General features: G+C 34.8%; 1 protein-coding gene across 2 annotated transcripts in view; it reads left to right on the top strand.

Moving 5' to 3' along the window:
* Positions 1-19838, top strand: part of LOC108707429 (ephrin type-A receptor 6) — a 431367-nt gene that overhangs the window by 378987 nt on the left and 32542 nt on the right. For both annotated transcript variants that reach the window (XM_041581591.1, XM_041581590.1), the window contains 2 exons: positions 3679-3740; positions 12937-13146. In XM_041581591.1, coding sequence (XP_041437525.1) covers positions 3679-3740; positions 12937-13146 — 272 coding nt within the window. The remainder of the gene's footprint in view (positions 1-3678; positions 3741-12936; positions 13147-19838) is intronic.

The following is a 19838-nucleotide window of genomic DNA, read 5'->3' as shown; positions in this document are numbered from 1 at the left end:
ACCAATTAGCTGAAGGTGGCAATCAGCACAAATTGTTTTGACCCATGCAGAAGGTGTTTTATTCATTGGCTGAAATAGAATTTTTCTTGAACTTTGGATACATTTTTCCAGTTCCTTGTAATTGTGTACATTTGGTGGCATGGAGGTCACACAGGAGTTCACAAACCTCAGAGGTTTCAGCAGCTTATAAAGTGTTTACAGTAAGTGAACTGAACTCTACAACAAGCAGATCATATTAACAGCATTATGCAAAGCTTTGACCATAACTAAGTTAAGTCAGAGCTTCAGCAACCAGTTTGGTTAATGACAAACTTACAGATGAGTCTTTCTCTCAGAGTGATCATTTTTATACTGTAGATCAGGGCTGTCCAACTGGCCACCCCCTTATGTGGCCCTCCACATCAAAGTCTGCCTGCTGTGTCTATTTACCATTTGTAAACTTTAAGGGCTAGTCCACACGAGGAGATTCGGGGAGGTTTTGTCGCCTGGCAACTAATCGCCTCGTCTTTTGCGCGACTATCTCCCCGAATTGCCTCAGCGTTTTTCCCCATAGGCTGCAATGCAAAGTCGCCTGTGCTAATGCACACGCAGCGATGCGTTTTCAATAGTCGCCCAAAGTTGCCTCAGACGAGGCGATTAGTCGCCAGGCGACTAATCTCCCCGAATCTCCTCGTGTGGCCTTACCCTTAAAGTATCACTACAGAGATTAACTGGCCCTGCATAGTTTAAACCTCAAAATCACACATGTGATCCCCAGCATTGTTCACACTTGTGACTCCTCTATTGTTCACACCTGAGACCCAGACTGAAACTGCCACATTGTTCACCTGTTTACACCTTATACAAAATGCTAATGGGACACCAGCACTGTGTCACTGTATGTAGTACATATTAGACTGGTCCTGATTCCTGTCTCCTGCTCTGTTCTGTTTTCCCTATACTCCCTGTGTGTGTCATACATACTGCCTGCTCTTTGCACCCTGTGTGTGCCATACTCTGCCTGACCTATGATCCCTATGGAACATAAGCCTGATATTTGTTCTGGGGGTTTGTTAGCATTTGAAAATTATTGTTAGGGGCCCTTAAGGTGTTTAATCATATGCTGGGGTACTGTATTATACACAGGGAGGAGGAGGCATATGGATTTAATATGACTTAACTTTTTTCACATATGAGTGGCATCCCTGCTGGTGACGGGCCAAGGTAGTTTGGCACTCTAGGCAAGAGCTTCAATCAGTGCCCCTTGTCCTGCATTACCATTTACCTCCTTACCATGATGGTTTTTAAATAAAAAAAGCAAGAAAATGTACAACACTTTTTCGTTTATATTACTGCCCCCTGTACCTGTACCAGCAAGCCCAGCAGCCATCCATAATACAGCCCCCCCTGTACCTGTGCCAGTAGCCATCCATCATACTGCCCCCCCATACCTGTGCCAGCAAGCTCAGCAGCCATCCATCATACAGCCCTCCAGCAGCCATCATATTGCCCCCCCAACCTTTACCTGTGCCAACAGCAGCAAATATGAAAAAAAAAAAAACCATTAAAAGTGTGCCCCTCAATGATGGCGTCCTACACAGCCACCTACTCTGCCTCCCCCTAGTTTCGGCCCTGATCTCTGCAGTGAGCACCAACCATCTGGTTTTTTGGTGTGCTATTGATGTGGACATGGTCTTGCGGTAACATGGGTGTGGTTTAAAGTGGGTGTGGTCTAAAAACAGGGAGTGGCTAACACTGGCTTCCATTATCGGCTCTCCACCATGTAGATTAGAAAAATTCTGGCCCTCTGTACCATATAAATTGGACATCACTGCTGTAGATACTGTCCACATAAAATATCCCAAACTGCAATCTGTACTGCAATATTATATGATATTTGTACAGTCATTTGTGTCATTGGAATTTTCAGTTAAAAAGAAGCTGCAATTGCGATGGCAACTCAGTGTATTCCGTATCAATAGAATAGCTAACAGAAATTATATTGCATTAAAAATTCCATAACTGTTCATTTGCAGGTTGCTGAAACATGTAATCTATTGCATGGGAATAATTCATTTAAAATTTGTGTTTTACTAAATTTGGTTAAATTTGAAAAAATTATGAATAAGCTTGGTCAAGTTGTTTTCGTGATCATGATTTTTCTCTTTTGATTGCTGCCATATTTACAAAAAAAGCACAATCTTGTGAAGAAAACATATTTGCAACAAAATTACATCTATTTACAAAAATGTGTTTCATAAAACTTGAAAAATAAAATAGCCTAAATATTGAACATGCGCCTCCCATTGACTTCTAGAAGCTCATTAGGTAGTAGTAATTGAATTGAATTTACATTGACATTTTTGAAATGTGTTGACAGATGAACTTTCACAATTGATAATTATCATAGACCATCTCATGCGAAATCTATGTTAACTTTTTATTTAAAAAAATATATACATTGTTAGGTTCTTATATAACAAAAATAATTCGTTATTGTTACCTATATGGGGCAACAAGCTTTCAATAAAACAAAAAAATACATATATAATTTCTATTTTTTTCTCTTAGTCACAGAGATCAATTGGAGGGGCCCAGAATAGAATTAAAAGTATAATTGTTAAAATATATATATCATAATTGATTAATCAAATTGTAGAATTGAAATTTCAGATATTAACCTTCTAATTAAGATAATATAAATAAACGAAAACTATGGGGCAGATTTATCAAGGGTCGAATTTAGAGTTCATGGGAGTTTTTTTTTAAACTCCCATGAACTCCCATGAACTCTGAATTCCACCAAAATTCGACCAATCGAAATTTATTAATAAATTTGAATTTTTAAAACTCGAGTGAATGGAATCAACCCGCGAACTCCAAATTGATCCCAGGAGTCCCCCATAGGCTAAAACAGCAATTCGGCTGGTTTAAGGTGGCAAATAGTCTAATTTGAATTTTTAAAGGGCCAGTACATGATACATTTCGAAAATCAAATTGAAAATATATTTAAAAACTCAAATTGAATTTTAACTATTCCCTAGTGGAATTTCACTTGAAAAAAAAAGTTAAGAAATTCAGATTTCAAATTCGACAGTTGAATTTTCACTTCGACCTTTGATAAATCTGCCCCTATAATTTAATAAGTGCCCAGAACTGAATATATAGCAAATATATATATGGAATTATATTTAGTAGCAAAGCTAGAGGCATTTTTTTTTAAAGAGGGCAATTTTGGAATAATAATATCGTAGCATTGCAATCAATCATTCAGCATTTAAGTGGAGCACTTTCTTTCTGTTCAACCTAAGTTTAAAATCAAAGGCAAATGAATTTCCAAACTTGAATTGGCCATAATTACATTCAGATCGTGGTTTATGTTTTGATTGCTAATGCTAAACAAAGGTGCACAGTGTATGATGATTTGACTAATACTAGTCATTATATACTGTTTGTGTTTCCTCTTTTCAAGATGCAGCTTAATAAACCAATGAACCAACCAAAAATAACTCTCTCTTTCATTCTCTATTCAGTAACCTCCACAGGGATAATTTACTTTGCAGGGTTTCTTCCCCCGGTAGCATAAGACAGATGTAGTTCATTAAAGTAATACAGATAATCTTTCTCTAACAGCTGGAGATATATAACTAAAGCATACACCTATATTCTTCCTAATGAAATTCTTTGCTCTTCTTGCAGGCAGACCAGTGATGATTGTGGTTGAATACATGGAAAATGGATCCCTCGATTCATTCCTGCGGGTAAGGTTTCATTTTCCAGCGACATTTGAACCAGAAACAATTCAATGGCAGATTTCAAATCATTTATCACAAATTAATTTTTGCATAATGACGTTCATGGATTTTTTTTTTTCTTTGCTGAAAAATAGCAGTTTTTCTCCTGGTTAACATTACTATAGTGATATGATACCTCATAGAGTGTCTCTGTGAAATAAGAAGACTTGAACTTCATATAATTGATTGCTCTTCGAAGCAGAGCTGCCACTTAGGAAATGTCTTCCAGTAAATGTACTGGGAATAAAAACAAGCAAGTTTAACCATGCCATAACAATTTCTTGCACATTTTGTAGCTACAGGCTGGTTACTAAGCATTGGCACTAAGGGGCACATATCCGAATTTGAAGTTTTTGTGGTCTGCGCTGGGTTTAGCCAGAAAATCCAACTTTTTCAGGGATTTCAGACAAAAACTCAAAGTGATTTGAGAAACAAACTGTTAAAAATTTTGTATGATTCCATTTTTCAGAATTTATTATGACTTTTGTGTGACACTATGAAGTCATAATTATTCTGTGGCAACTCGTAAAAGTTATGTTTTTCGCGACTTTTCTGCAACTTTTCCCATTCGTGCTTTTTTAATGTTTCATGGCATTTGCGGCTTTAGAGAAAGTGCGTTTAGTCATTCCTATATAGTCAAATCCTATATATTCATTTTTAGGTTGAGCAAAAAAATGCAAGCAAAAAAAACATGACAAAACTCATGAGACTTCATTAGCTTATTTAAGAAAAAAAGGTTAATCTTTTTCCCAGAAATAAAGTCACATACCAACAAGAATCACATTGCTCCATTCATTTTCAATAAGGCTAAAAAAATCTAATGATTTCCCATCGACTTCTATTAAACCTCGCCAGCTTTTACTTGCCAAGTTTTTTCTGGCAATTTATCTCTGATTTTTTCTTTAATAAATACCGACTATTCACGGTTCTGACGAATATTCTGAATTATAGTCGCCTTGTGTTTTTTTTCTCTATCTTATGGTCTTTGGAACAGCTGTTCTTTTTTAACCAAATATTATTTGTTTTAGAACTTTGGAAATGAAGGGTAAAGAAACTGAGTAAAAGTAGAAAGGGCGTGAGTTTTGATTACAATGACCACCGCGCAAAAAGTAATATTCTACATGCCATATAGTAAGCTGTAATGAAAAGACTTTATTTTGATATGGATTTGTCTTTGTAGCCTTTATAGCTGCAAGTTTTTAGTCTATGTCTGGATATTTTGTAAAAAGCATTACGTTTAGGATAGTTTCTACCTGGCTGGCCATATGTAGGAAGACCTATTAGCATTTCAATTCTTTGACATATACAACTGATCTGCTGGCAGCAAAAAGATTAAAACTTTTACTAACAAAAAAGTTTAGTTAAAAGTAGGATGCGGAACTGTGTGTACAAACAAACTTCAATAGAACCATCTGTCATTTGTTTTCCCATGCAAAGGAACACAAGTTGATTTGTTTCCACATATTTTAACAGCAATAACACATTTCCATAAAAGCAAAGCACACCCTGGTAAACAGGCAACATTAAAGGAAATTAGGTGTCTACAGAATAAGGGGCATATTTATCAAGGGTCGGATTTCGAATTTCAAAAACTTTGAAATTTAAAGTCAAAAAGACTGGGGGGCAGATTTATCAAGGGTCGAATTTCGAAGTTAAAAATACTTCAAAATTCGACCATCAAATTGAAATACTTCGACTTCAAATATCAAAGTCAAAGTTTTTTTTCAGAGAATTTGGGTATACTGCGGTCGAAGTAAAATGATTAAATCCTTTATATTGAACGATTCAAAGGATTTCAGTGATCGATCGAATGATTTTACTTCGACTTCCAAATACTTAGAAAAATGCTCTAGAAGGTCCCCATAGGCTAACATAGCACTTCGGCAGGTTTAATTTGGCGAAGTATTGAAATTTTTTAAAGAGACAGTACTTAGAGTATTGAATGGTAGAATATTTGAACAATTTTACTTTGAATCTAATTCGAATTCGAAGTCGTAGTATCCTATTCGATGGTTGAAGTATCCAAAAAATTATTTTGAATTTAGAATTTTTTTATTTTGAAAATTCCCTCAAATTCACTTCGAACCTTGATAAATCTGCCCCTAAGCAAAGTCGAAGTTATTTTATGGCCAATTAAGTCACATTCGATCGAATTTGAACCAAAGTTTTTCCCAAAACAAACTTCGATTTTTCAAAGTCCCTCAATTGACTCTACATAGGTTCTAGGAGGTCCCCCATAGGCTAAAGCAGCAATTCGACAGGTTTTAGATGGAAAATGGTCAAAGTCAAATTTTTAAAGAGACAGTACATGATAAATTTAGATATTCGAATTCTCACATTTTTTTCAAATTCGAATCGAATTTGGACTATTCCCTAGTCGAAGTACACAAAAAATAGCTCTAGATTCAAATTTTTTGAATTCGAAAATTCACCTTGACCTTTGATAAATCTGCCCCAAATGTAGACTTCATGGGGCATATTTATCAACGGTCGAATTTTGAATTTGAAGAACTTAGAAATTCGTATTCAAAAACACCAAACGAAATTAAGTCGAAGTTTTTTTTGGCTGAATAGGTCAGTTTTCAATCGAATATATGTCCATATTGACCGAATTCGAATCATACTAATCAAAGTAATAGTTGATCGAATTCGAATCAAAGTTTTTTTGAGTTTAGCGAGCTTTTTCTATGATAAATAAATACGGTCCAATCGGCAATTCAGAGATGGTCAGACTTTTTTAATAGAAATAATGAGATAAATTTGGACTTTGATAAATAACCCCCTTAGAATATGGGCTATGTATTACTGTAAGTATTTTTCAAGTACTGTCAGTTTTTTTGAAAGAGTGATAAAATCTTTATAGCCATAGATTTTTTTAAAAAAAAAAAAAAAAGTTTGTCCCCTTAATTAAAGGGTTTTTTTTATCACTGGGTATATTGGTACTACCCCAGGGGCATTACTGGCACATGGTTGAAGCAGCTGATTAAGCATCTTTATTTTACCTTGCCTAATGCAATATAATAGATTTCACGTGGCAAACTGAAAATTCAGGTTTGTCAGACTGCAAAATCTGTCAGGAAAATTTCAAATTAAAGTCACAATGTCTACTGGATATCTAACACCCTACTTGATGAAACCATAATGAGAATCGGATTTGAACCAAGTAATTCTTGGCACGTGTTTAGTTTCACGTTTATTAAATATAATAAAAAGAAAACCTAGGAGAAATTTTAAAAAAAACTTATAAATATATATATATCCCCATGTCACCAAAATTAGCAGCCGGAATGATTTAAGTTTATTAACGACATCCGTTCAGCTTTCCTCTGACTATAGACCTATCTTATTGAAAGAAACAACTTCATCAACTTCATTTTCCCTAATTGCAGCATCTCCTGATTACCCCCTCCACCCTGTCTTATTGCTGCTTCATTTCATCCTGCCTGCAGAATCATCACCACCTGCCTTTAAGCGTCATTATCATTATTCACCCCCGAATACAAATTCATTGTCCCCGGACTGCCTTCTCATTCTCTCTCCGACTGCAATTTCATTAGCTTCTGCCTTTAGCATCATTAGTGTCTGTCTGCACTTTAATTATTTTATTTCCTCCCCAAATTCTACTTTATTCTTCTCTGACTTTTTCTTCATTATATCCTGCCTGTGGTTTTATTCTGTTCACCCTCTAGCTGCCCACATAATCAGGGATCCTATGCAAAAGTGTCTAAATTTAGTTCCTTGACATACTTTTGTTGAAAGTCTTAGTTCTTGCAGTTGGCTTTGGCTACTATGGTTATGTACTCTATTGGTTGAAAATAGCATAAAATGAGTAAATAATTACATAAAGTTATTGTTTTTGCCTTACTGTTTTTTTGAAGAACATGAAACAGTACATACTGCTGTCAGTGGGTACTAGTGGCATCTAGGGGTCTGAACTCATGGTGTTAAACAGGCCCTCCCCACTGTAGAAATGCGTCTCTCAACTTGCCTGTGAAAAATTGTGAGCCTTTAGGTATGAGCACTTATAAAACATTGGTTCTCAATTGTCTATCAAAGGCACACCTTTACTCTATTGTACAGTACCTGTTTGACTTCAATGAAGGTTATAGAAAAACATTTTCTAACATCAATTTTAATTAAACGTGGCTTTGTGGCCTTTTTCGGCACATGTCTTGAATTAATTTGAATTGAGTACATATTCTGGTGCCAGAATTCAAGCACAAAAATGTATGTTATATCAATTTTATTGAACTCCATTAGTTCACTAGCATTTCAACAACTTAGTAAAATAAAATTACTTAAATGATTACTGGGTAGGGAAGTTTTGTTTCCTCCGCCCAAAAGACAATCTCTTGTGCCCTATAGAAGAAATAGGAGCCAATTTACTAACATTCAGATTTCTTTTTTTTCCACAAATAATGTTTTTTTCTCTAAATGTTTTTTTTTATTTCTCAAAAACACTAAAAACTTGAGATTGATTATGGGGTTATTTACTAAAACTCAAATGTATCTCTTATTTTTAATAAACCAAACTCGACCAAACTCCCATCCAGGATTTTATCTTATTTATCAATAAAATAACTCAAAAAAGTCAAGTTGGGAAAACTCCCAACTCGTTGAATTGCTTGATTTTCTCAGGTTATCGCCTGAAAACCCAGAATTTTTGGCATTATCAGATGAAACCCAGTGTAGATCATGATAAATTTTAAAAGGGACATCTGCCATTGACTTATAAATGACCTCGGAAGGGTTTAAGATTTTAGGATTTTCAGATTCCGAATTTTTTCAGTTTCAGAGTATAATTAATCTCGAAAATTTGAGGTTTTTCCCCCTCTAAAAATTCGAGCTTTTGCCCAAAAACCTTGACCAGAAAAAAATCGAGGTTTAGTAAATAACCCCTTAACTATAAAAACCATAAAAAAATTCTAATACAAAACTTCTCCAAGTAAAACTTCTCCAAGTAAAAGCAATTGAGGTTCTATAGAAGTCAATGGAAGCTTTTTTTAACCATTCAGACCTTTAGAGGTTTTCAAATTTTTTTTGCTTGTAAGTGTCCAAAAAACTAAAATTTTAGAGGTTTAAGAGAGAGTTTTTTTGGGGGGGTTGGACCGTTCAGCATTTTTTTCTATTACAACATTTTATTTCCGGAATCTTTTAATAATTTTTATGGCATTTGTGATTTTAAAGAAATTGAGTTTAATCTTAGTTTCAAAAGCTCTAATACCACAAACAATTAACATTTAATAAATGTGCCTCTCCATGCCACGAATGTTGGCATTCTTTAAAAAGGGGAGGAATGTGGGTAGAAAAATTCATATTATCAGAAATTGGAAAAAAAGTTAAATTTAAAAATGAATTGAAATTCATTTATGATGCATACTTTCTTAAAAAATATAGTATGCCAAATATTCTGTGAATCAAATCCAGAAGTTAACCATCTTTACCACCTGTAGAATGATACCATGAAATGGTTAATCTGCCCCATAATGCTGTCAATGATTAAAATAATTTGTAGATAAATACATAGTCCCAGCATCAACCTGTTCTTAATTTCCTCTCTTCATCCGAGAAGCCTTCACATTATCAACAAGTTTAATTTAAATACAAGCAGCTACAAATATGGGTTATTTATTTTTCCAAAATGTAATTTTGTGACACTTCCCACAGTAGAGCTGTTCTAGAAACAGAAGGTTTCTGACACACAAAATATTTTGGACATAAAATGACTTCATTAAAACAATTAAAACAGAACAAAACCAACACTGTAATTTCATTGTCTCCTGACAAGCAATATGTGAAAGTGTTGGCCAAAGCAATAAAAAGAAAACCTGTCCCCTGAATTCATATGATTCACATAAAACCTGCACATCTAATTAGGGCTGGAATGTTTCGGCTTTCTTGTTCATCAATGTAGTTTTTAATTGTGCAAGAGACCAGCAGTTCTTCCCATTGTTATAATTTTCCATCTCTGGAAAGCAAAAATCAACAAAGAGTCAATTCCTAAATGCATTGAATAACAAGTATATATAGATATGTACATTTCCGTGCTGAGAATCCTTTCTGCCTTGGGTGTGATTACAACTGGGACAAACTAGGAATAATGCTTGTTATTTGTCATGGAGATGAACAGTGCGGATCCATTGTTGTGTGCTGTTTATATGATAGGCGGTTTTTGTTTGTTTTTCTTTACCTTGACGGCACTGGAGAACTGTGTTCAGCACTACTGATTAGGCAGAGCAAGTGAAGCAGAATAGAATTCTTGTATGATTGGCTTGGTACCACGGGTTTTATTTTCAGAACAGAAAATATATGGTGCCTGGCTCTATTGTATATAAAAAGATACACTCCTGTACGCTGGCTTTTTTTTTCTTTTTTAATTGTTTTTTTTTTTTTTTAAATGGGATTTATAAAAGCACAGAAATAATTTTCATTCTGTAGGGTACAGAAAGTCACCAGGGCAGAGAGAAAAGTAATTCAAGGCATACTGCACTTTCCAGTTTTGATTTATCTTGCTAAATATCTTCTATGTGTGAGATACGGTTACTTTAACCAGTAAAGAAAAAAAAAAGGAGAGGTTCCCCAAGTGTCATAATTCATAAACACATAATTCCAAAAGATCCAGGATGGCCATCTCCCAAACACTCCATTGTTCCTATTATTATCAAATTTTTATTTTTAGTACAGGTATGGGACTTGTTATCCAGAATGGTTGGGACCTGGGGCTTTCCGGATAATGGATCTTTCCATAATTCGGATCTTCATACCTTAAGTCTACTAGAAAATCATGTAAACATTAAATAAACCCAATTAGCTGCTTTTGCTTCTAATAAGGATTAATTATATCTTAATTGGGATCAAGTACACAGTACTGTTTTATTATTATAGAGAAAAAGGAAATCAAGGCAAAAGGAAATCAATTAAAAATGTTTTGATTATTTCATTATAATGGAGTCTATGGGAGACAGTCTTTCCGTAATCTGGAGATTTTTGGATAATGGGTTTCTAGATAATGGATCCCATACCTGTATAAAAAAAAACAGTACCTTGTACTTGATCCTTACTAAGATATAATCAACTCTTATTGGAGGCAAAGCAATCCTATTGGGTTTAGTTAATGTTTCAAAGTTTTTTTTGTAGACTTGAAGTATGGAGATGCAAATTACAGAATGATGCCTTATCCAAATAAGCCCATGTGTAGTAATGGGCGAATTTATTCACCAGACATGAATTTGCGGCGAATTCCTGCAAATCATCGCCGGCGAATAAATTCGTAAAACCGCCACGAAAATTCGCCCGTGTAAAAAACAGACGCCGGTGTCAAAAACGAGACGCTGATGAAGTTTCGCAAATTTTTCGCGGTTTTGCTGGAAATTCCCAAATTTTTTGCCGAAGCAAAACGCCCCAAATTCGCCCATCAATACCCAGTTGTATTGCCCACAGTATGTAAGGCAGGCACTGACTTATACTGAAGTGGGGTTGCTTTGCTAAGAAGATTCCTGGAGAATAGATGCTTCAGTGGATGACTAAGAAAAAAACAAAAAAAAAAAATAAAATATTAAATATATAAAAAGGATGTTTTCCTCAACTTGTACTTACACAGGGGATAAACCTTCAAATGGTGCTAAATAGTAAAGAGTAGTCCACAATGGTCCACAAATTCAGCCAATGATTTAGTGCCAAATAGGCACAAAATGCATAAGACTATCTTTGCACGCTATTTAATTAAAACCGCATGTTTTTTCATATTTTTTGGCCTGTACGTTTAGTTTTGTTTAATTTAAAAAAAAAAAAAAAAAAAAAAAAGCAATTGAAAAAAAACATATCAAACAACCAGAGAATAGAGATTTAAAAAAAATGTGATAGTGAGGTTTTGTCATGAATTGCAGCAAAAATCACCTTTGAATGTTAATAAATGTATTTAAATATTTTGTACATTGATGAGTAGTTTTGACTTGAAATAAACCACCAACTTATATTGTGAGAGTACTTCGGCTGTCCCAACTTGTTTTCCTTTATAGGAATTTCAGTTAATATCATGTATTTGCACAACTCAAAACTGCTGGTCTAATTTTTTTTCTCAGTTCAATTACTAATTAGAACGTGTGATATCATAGACGGCTTAAGATGACAGATAGTGACTGTGAAACTTATCAGATAATTAGAACATCCCACTGATGCTTATGAATTTGAGGCTTAAAAAGTAATAAAGAAAGCAAAAATTTAAAAAGAAAGGAATTTAGTTTTAACTTTACTTTAAGGTCCAAATTTATCTCAATATTTTCTGCTACAAACTCCGATCAAATCCGCTCAGGTTTTTTACACTTATTTATTTTCTGATTTTCGTGATTTTTTTGGGGTTTTTTCATTAGATTTTTGCTATTTTTTCAGAATTTTCAATCGAAAACTTCGGGGTATTGCACGAAAACCCAGCGCACATCAAAAAATCATTGGGACTTCTCCCATTGACTTACGTGCAACCTCAACAGGTCTGAGATGCCGGATTTTCAGATTCAGACTTTTCCATCCTTGGGGTTCCGATCCGATTTTATCAAAAAAATAAAAAAAATTCTGATTTTTGCATTCAGAGTTTAGTAAATAACCCCCCAAGTGTGAAAGTCACTACTGAAAAGGAAACCCCATTATCCAGAAAGATCTGAATTACAGAAAAGGCTTTCTCCTGTAGACTCCATTTTATTCAAATTTAATCCCTTTTCTCTGTAATAATAAAACAGTACCTTGTACTTGATCCAAACTAAGATATAATTAATCATTATTGGAGGCAAAACCAGCCTATTGGGTTTATTTCATGTTACATTATTTTCTAGTAGAGTTAATGTATGAAGATCCAAATTACGGAAAGATCTGTTAATCCGGAAAACCCCAGATCCCGAGCATTCTGGATTACAGGTCCCATACCCGTATATATATATATATATATATATATATATATATATATATATATATATATATATATATATATATATATATATATAATTGTATTATTTTATTAAGATACAGAATTCCCTTTCAGATCTACATAATAATCAAAATTTGGGATACGTGGGAAAGCCTCATAATTAGGGTGAAAATTATATCATATGCAATAGCTATTTAGAATGAAATCTATTTCTCCCTCGCTAACAGTACTGTTGCATCTCTACAGAAACACGACGGACATTTTACAGTTATCCAGCTGGTGGGAATGTTAAGAGGAATTGCCTCTGGAATGAAATACCTCTCCGATATGGGTTATGTACATCGGGACCTTGCTGCCAGGAATATCCTAGTCAATAGTAATTTAGTATGCAAAGTTTCAGACTTTGGACTTTCTCGGGTGTTAGAAGATGACCCAGATGCTGCGTATACAACAACGGTAAGTCATGATCGTGCCCATATTATGTTTACGAAGAAGTAAGTGCAACCTCTGAGCACAGCAGAGGATACATGTTTCACTATAAGCAGTATAAGCCTTAATTATTAATGATGGGACAACAAGCACAATAACCCATTATGGCTCCAGCACTTTTGCCCTGTGGTATATCTAAATGAGGCTGTAAAGGTTAGTCGGATGTAAACTAAGGTCAGTGCAATAATCCAAATAATAAGACACTGTGTTTATTGCTAAAAATGTAAGCCGTTTGGTACTTATTTCAGTTGAGGCTAGTGCTGTTCTGTAATTACAATTACTATGTTTGTGGGAGATGGAAGAGATCTGGTGCATGGTCCAAGGTCAAAGGCAACTCATAGAGGACATTATCAAAATCCAAATTCTAGTTATTATTAATCATGCAATCTATTCATTTAGCTCGGGCATGTTCTCCAAAATTGCCTGACTAGACTTAATTAACAAGATAATTTAGAGTTGTGCCTGACAATGACCTGTTCAGCTGCTGTTACCTTCAACACATGTAAACCCCCAAGTTCCTTATTGCATGCAACAAAACTGCAAATAAAATCAACAAAACCTGTCCTTCAAAATAATTCTGACATTGTTAAGTCCCAATGGTATAAATCACTTGAACTGAATGTTTTCATTATTTACAGTCACAAAGTATATTGTTCTCAAAAATTCTAGCTGTTTTTGAATACATTGCACTAACATTTGTCTCTGAAATCTGTCTACAAACTGTGCCTTTAGATCCTTTGTTCCTTCTGCAACCACCTAGAACTTAACTTGCTTTCTCATAATGGAAACTGATAGTTCTTAACTTATACTATTCCCGTAATATTGCCCGGTGTTACTGTTATATTTATTATAGTTTTATACCTGTTTCTTAAGCTTATATATGATGTTATATGTTATATTCCCATTTCTTCATCCCCATATCTTGCTCACTTTGAGGCACATTTATCAAGGGTCAAAATTAGAATTCATGTGAGTTTTTTAAAACATCAATAAACTCGAATGAACTCAAAATTCGACCACATGAAAATCAAATCTTTTAAACTGGGGTGAATATGATCGACCCAAAAACTCGTATTTTAAAAACTCAATTCATGAGGGCTGCAAACAACTCCATATTGATCACTGGACGTCTCCCGTTGTCTTAAACAGCAATTCGGCAGGTTTTAGGTAGCAAATAGTCAAATTTGAGTTTTTAAAAGGGCCAGAGTATGATAAAACTTGAAAATCAAATTCAAATTTTTTGAAAAACTCAAATAGAATTTGAGTAACTCCTTAGTCGAATTTGACAGTTTTGTCAATAAAAAAACTCAAAAATTCGAATTCTAAATTCGACCCTTGATAAAGCTGCCCCTTACAGTATATAGTAGTAGTAGACCCTTAAGTAAATATTGAAGAATGCTGGAAATTGTGCAAGGTTAATAAACAATGCCCTTACCCAGTTTACAAAAGAAAGCCACTGCTTGGGGTATTGTGCAAATAGTGCCAACCATATGTGCTCCATTTGGAGAGCTGTGACTAAAATGACCCATGCGGCCAATCACATCTTCCACAAATGTTTTACTCTTTCGCAGCAGTCTGTGGGTAGAACTCCATTGTTTATCTGACTTAATACAGTATACTCCCATTGGTACTACTCTGTTAGTTGACAAGTAGAAAGAAAGAGACTTGGAACACAATGTGGTTTGTTTTTTAATCCGGCAGTCCTGTCTATGAACTAGTAGCATGAAGAGTGTGTTCACGCTGAAGCTTCTCAAAAATATGCCATACCTTTGCCTTCCCCTTACAACTATTCCCAACACTAAAAACTGCACACAGGGTCCTATAGTAGGCTGTTTTCGAGCTTATGAACATTGTCCAAAAGTACAGTAAATATCAAGCAGTTGATCAGCAGTTATTATCTTCTGATACTATAATGGCAGTCTTCTGAATGTCAATATGAAATTTGTAGTTGGATAGGGAATATGATTCACACATTTAAAAAGGAATGATTCTATGAATCCATTTGAAACTCTAGGGAGCATCCCTTATTGCACCAGAACAGTGTTTATGTGTGATCCAATGACAATATGAGACATTTTATTATGCAACTAAAAATCCCTATAATTCTAGATTGTATCATGTATATTTTAGGTTAGAAACTATCATTGTATGAAACAATCCCAAAAACTGTAGTGGGTTTATATACTGACTAAAATACAATGTTTTTCTGCCATATGCACATTACCATTGCTGCCACCTAACTTGCGAAGAACTGTCAGGTGCATTTTTTGCACTTATCAGATGGAATATATATTTTATTACATATTATTACTTTCATTTCATATAGGGGTTTGTCTTTAATAACTATTCTGTTAGGGTTGCAGGTCCACCTCAAGTTGCTCAGCCATATGAATGGATTTATGTACAGTATGTCTTTATCAGCTAACATACAGCATCTTGAACTTGTTTTACCTTAAAGAGGTACAAAAATAGTCTTCCACATGAGTTCTATTTGTAGACGGTATGCCTCTCTCTTGAGAAATAAAATTGCTTCAGCAATTTTCCTCAGTAGCCAGCAGCTAAAATAAATGAATGCAACTGAACAAAAAGGAAAGATGAAGAAACCAGGTTAAAAAGAAGGCAAGGACCTAATATGAGCACGGGAAGCAGTTAATAACACACAACGTAGCAGAGAGAATAGAGATGAGTGTGTGGGAAGAAAACTGTTCAGCCTCTGACCGTTTAATGCAGGAGAGAGAAATCATAGATCATGAATAATTCTATATGGTGGCCAGTATGTTTTATCAGTGGGCAATGGTCAACCAGAAGGACCTTATAGCGATTCCTTCAGATGATAGACAGTCCATAGATTTAAATATTTCACTGGGGAAGTTGGGGAAGAGGTAGAATATGTTGCAAAAAAATGCTTAAAGGGATTCTGTCATGATTTTTATGATGTAATTTTTATTTCTAAATTACACTGTTTACACTGCAAATAATTCACTGTACCATATAAAATTGTATTTCTGATCCGACAAGTGTATCTCAGGTCACTTTGCCTTCAGAAAGAGCCAGCACTTCACAACGGAACTGCTTTCAGATAAGCTATTGATTCTTCTACTCAAAGGAATGAGTCAATGTGGGACTTGGATTTTTACTACTTACAGTTCAGCAGTAAAGATTGACTAAAGTTTATCAGAGCACAAGTCACATGAACAAGGGCAATTGGAAAACGAATAACATGTCAGATTTCAAACTTAAATATAAGAAAATCTGTTTGCTCTTTTGAAAAATGGACCCAGTGCAGAAGTCTGCTGGAGTAGCACTATTAGCTGATTTGTTTTGAAAAACATGTTTTTTCATGACAGAATCCCTTTAAATAATTAAAAAGAAGAATTATTTCTACCTATTTCTGCTATACAAATGGGCAAAGGTGTAAGATTGTATCATATTTCTTCATCTTACTAGGTTTTCAGTTCTTAAGAAAAAGTAGACAAAAATTCACACTGTTTATAAGTGAATGTATATTCAGTACTAATTCAAGTGATTGTTACAATATTAAATGATTATTTCAACAAAAAGTGTTTTTAAAAGTATATACAGTACAGATGATAATTAATTATAGAGTCTATGTTATAGTTACCACCAAATTAATTACATAGTGAAGGGAAATGTGGAATTGTTTACTCCCAAGCAGTTCTATCATTGCATCAACTGTTCTAGATTTGAAGATATTAGCTGTTTTTACACTGCTAATACAATGGATTTAAAACAAAATTGCCATTTGCTGTTCATTTCAGTTCACAGGATAGAGTCAGTAGAAAATCATGAGTAAATGATATTGCTCTGTTCAGAAAATAACTTTGGGAAGCAGAGAGTTTCTCTGGTCACCACCAGAGACTTTCTGTTTCTCATGCAATTTTTTACCAACTGATAGGAGCTCTGTTCTTTCAAATTGCCCATAAGACCAATTAGACATTAGTTTGCTTCAAAGGTTTACATTTACTTTGGGGGGCCCATTTACTTAGTTCGAGTGAAGGAATAGAATAAAAAAAATCGAATTTTGAATGTTTTTTTTTGGCTACTTCGACCATCGAATTGGCTACTTCGACCTTCGAATACGACTTCGGATCGAACGATTCGAACTAAAAATCATTCGACTATTTCGACCATTCGATAGTCGAAGTACTGTCTCTTTAAAAAAAACTTTGACCCCCTAGTTCGCCACCTAAAACCTACCGAAGTCAATGTTAGCCTATGGGGAAGGTCCTCACAGGCTTAGCAATCTTTTTTTGGTCGATGAAAAATCTTCGATCGATGGATTAAAATCCTTAGAATCGAACGATTCGAAGGATTTAATCTCGATCGAAAGAATTGCGGTAAATCCTTTGACTTCGATTTTCGAAGTCGAAGGATTTCCATTCGGCAGTCGAATATCGAGGGTTAATTAACCCTCGATATTTGACCATAAGTAAATTTACCCCTAAATCTGGGAATCCGTGTAATATCAGACATTTATTTTACAGGGCTTTTTACATATTTACTTAATTGTAAATCATTCTATTTTTAAATAGGTCCATGTGTTTTATTACTATGTACACTTTTAAACCAGCTGCTGCTGTCTGGCATTCTTGGTGGATCAATCTAGAAGCATCTTGAGCACATTTCACCTGAAATTAAACAATGCACTCACCTTGGAGTTATGAGTAATATTCTTGTTCTGTCAGACTCTGAAACAATACATTTGGCTCTTTGGAAAACAAGCTGGTGAATGTCTAGTAAAACTGTCACCTTTTGTTTCGTGTAATGGTTTACATAGAAGGCCATGTACTTTGTGCTTGCAAGGATAAAATGTAACTGTACTGAGAAAATATTATTTTCTACACACAATAGTATTGTACTTTATTTCTATGCATTCAACACACTGATGGATATGTTTATTTTACAGTATATTATATTATTTTATATTTTAAATATAATAAAATAATTCTAATCATCATAATGGATTGCTATGAAATAAAATTGGTTTAGTTGATGAGCTTAAGCTGGATGCACTCTTTTGAATGTTATCCCCCAACGGGACATCAGATGCCTCTTACTTATTTTAGGTCCCTTGGTACTTATTTGGTAAGATGTAGAGCTGCCAAAGACAAGCGTTAAACCCTGTACCACCAACAAAATATTTTAGCATTTTGGGGTGTACCAGGGGGCTGGCATGATAATTATAACTAGTGATGGACAAATCAAACCTGTTTTGCCTTAAATTCACAAAACTAAAATTCACCAAACACATTAAAGACAGTGGGTGTTTTTCACACAACACAAAGGAGTGAGTGCTGCCAATACTTCCTAATTGCAGGAACAATCCAACCCACTGAGCTTTCTTTACTAATGAGTAAATACTCTACTTATCTTTGGTGTTCCCTTGTGACCACCACCCACTTGCTGAATATAAATAAATCAATTAATATCTTATGTTGACACCCTATGGTATCTAACCCAAACCTGCACCCCCTAATGTTTATGTTAATCTTGTCTCAACAATTACAGTAAAGGGGCAGATTTATTAACAATGTGTAAATTTCACCTGGTGATAATATATTAAGATTTTATCAATTCTTCGGAATGAAAACTAGGTCTAGGTCCTATCTGCAGACATGTGACTTGCATCAGGCAGTAAGGATTCCAGTGGGTGCTCAGTAGCAAACACACCATCCCATTAAACAAAATGGCGTGTTTAAAGTAGTTCAACTCATTCAGATGAGCTGACACAGGAATCAGCTTTGATAAATAGCTGATTAAGGACAGCATTATTAAAATATTGAACGGTTAGGGTCGGCACCTGAGAGACCTATTGGGCTATAGACAATTGTATATTTATGTACAAACAATTAGATTGGAAGATTGGACTAGAATTTTAACTCCCTGGGAACAGATGTTAACATCTTTATTAAATATCAGCAAACCGCTCTCAAAGATCTACAAATTACTTTTAGTTCAATTATCCAGACAAGAGAAAAAAATTCTGTATTAAATGGGGAAAAAGAACAAAATTTAAAAATTATAGCATTGATGTGAAATAAAATTTTTACTAGTACATTAAAACTTTTCAGGGCATCAAGGGCTAGTGAAGGCATATATAAATTAATTACTAGATGGCATTACACCCTGGTTAGGTTAAGTAAAGGGATACTGTCATGGGAAAAAAATGTTTTTCAAAATGAATCAGTTAATAGTGCTGCTTCAGTAGAATTCTGCACTGAAATCCATTTCTCAAAAGAGCAAACAGATTTTTTTATATTCAATTTTGAAATCTGACATGGAGCTAGACATTTTGTCAATTTCCCAGCTGCCCCAAGTCATGTGACTTGTGCTCTGATAAGCTTCAATCACTCTTTACTGCTGTACTGCAAGTTGGAGTGATATCACCCCCCTCCCTTTTCCCCCCCAGCAGCCAAACAACAGAACAATGGGAAGGTAACCAGATAGCAGCTCCCTAACACAAGATAACAGCTGCCTGGTAGATCTAAGAACAACACTCAATAGTAAAAACCCATGTCCCACTGAGACACATTCAGTTACATTGAGAAGGAAAAACAGCAGCCTGCCAGAAAGCATTTCTCTCCTAAAGTGCAGGCACAAGTCACATGACCAGGGGCAGCTGGGAAATTAACAAAATG

The sequence above is a fragment of the Xenopus laevis genome, chromosome 2L, assembly GCF_017654675.1.
Source record: "Xenopus laevis strain J_2021 chromosome 2L, Xenopus_laevis_v10.1, whole genome shotgun sequence".
Lineage (NCBI taxonomy): Eukaryota > Metazoa > Chordata > Amphibia > Anura > Pipidae > Xenopus > Xenopus laevis.
The sequence above is the reverse complement of the archived record's forward strand: the minus strand, read 5'-3'. Positions and strand labels throughout refer to the sequence as shown.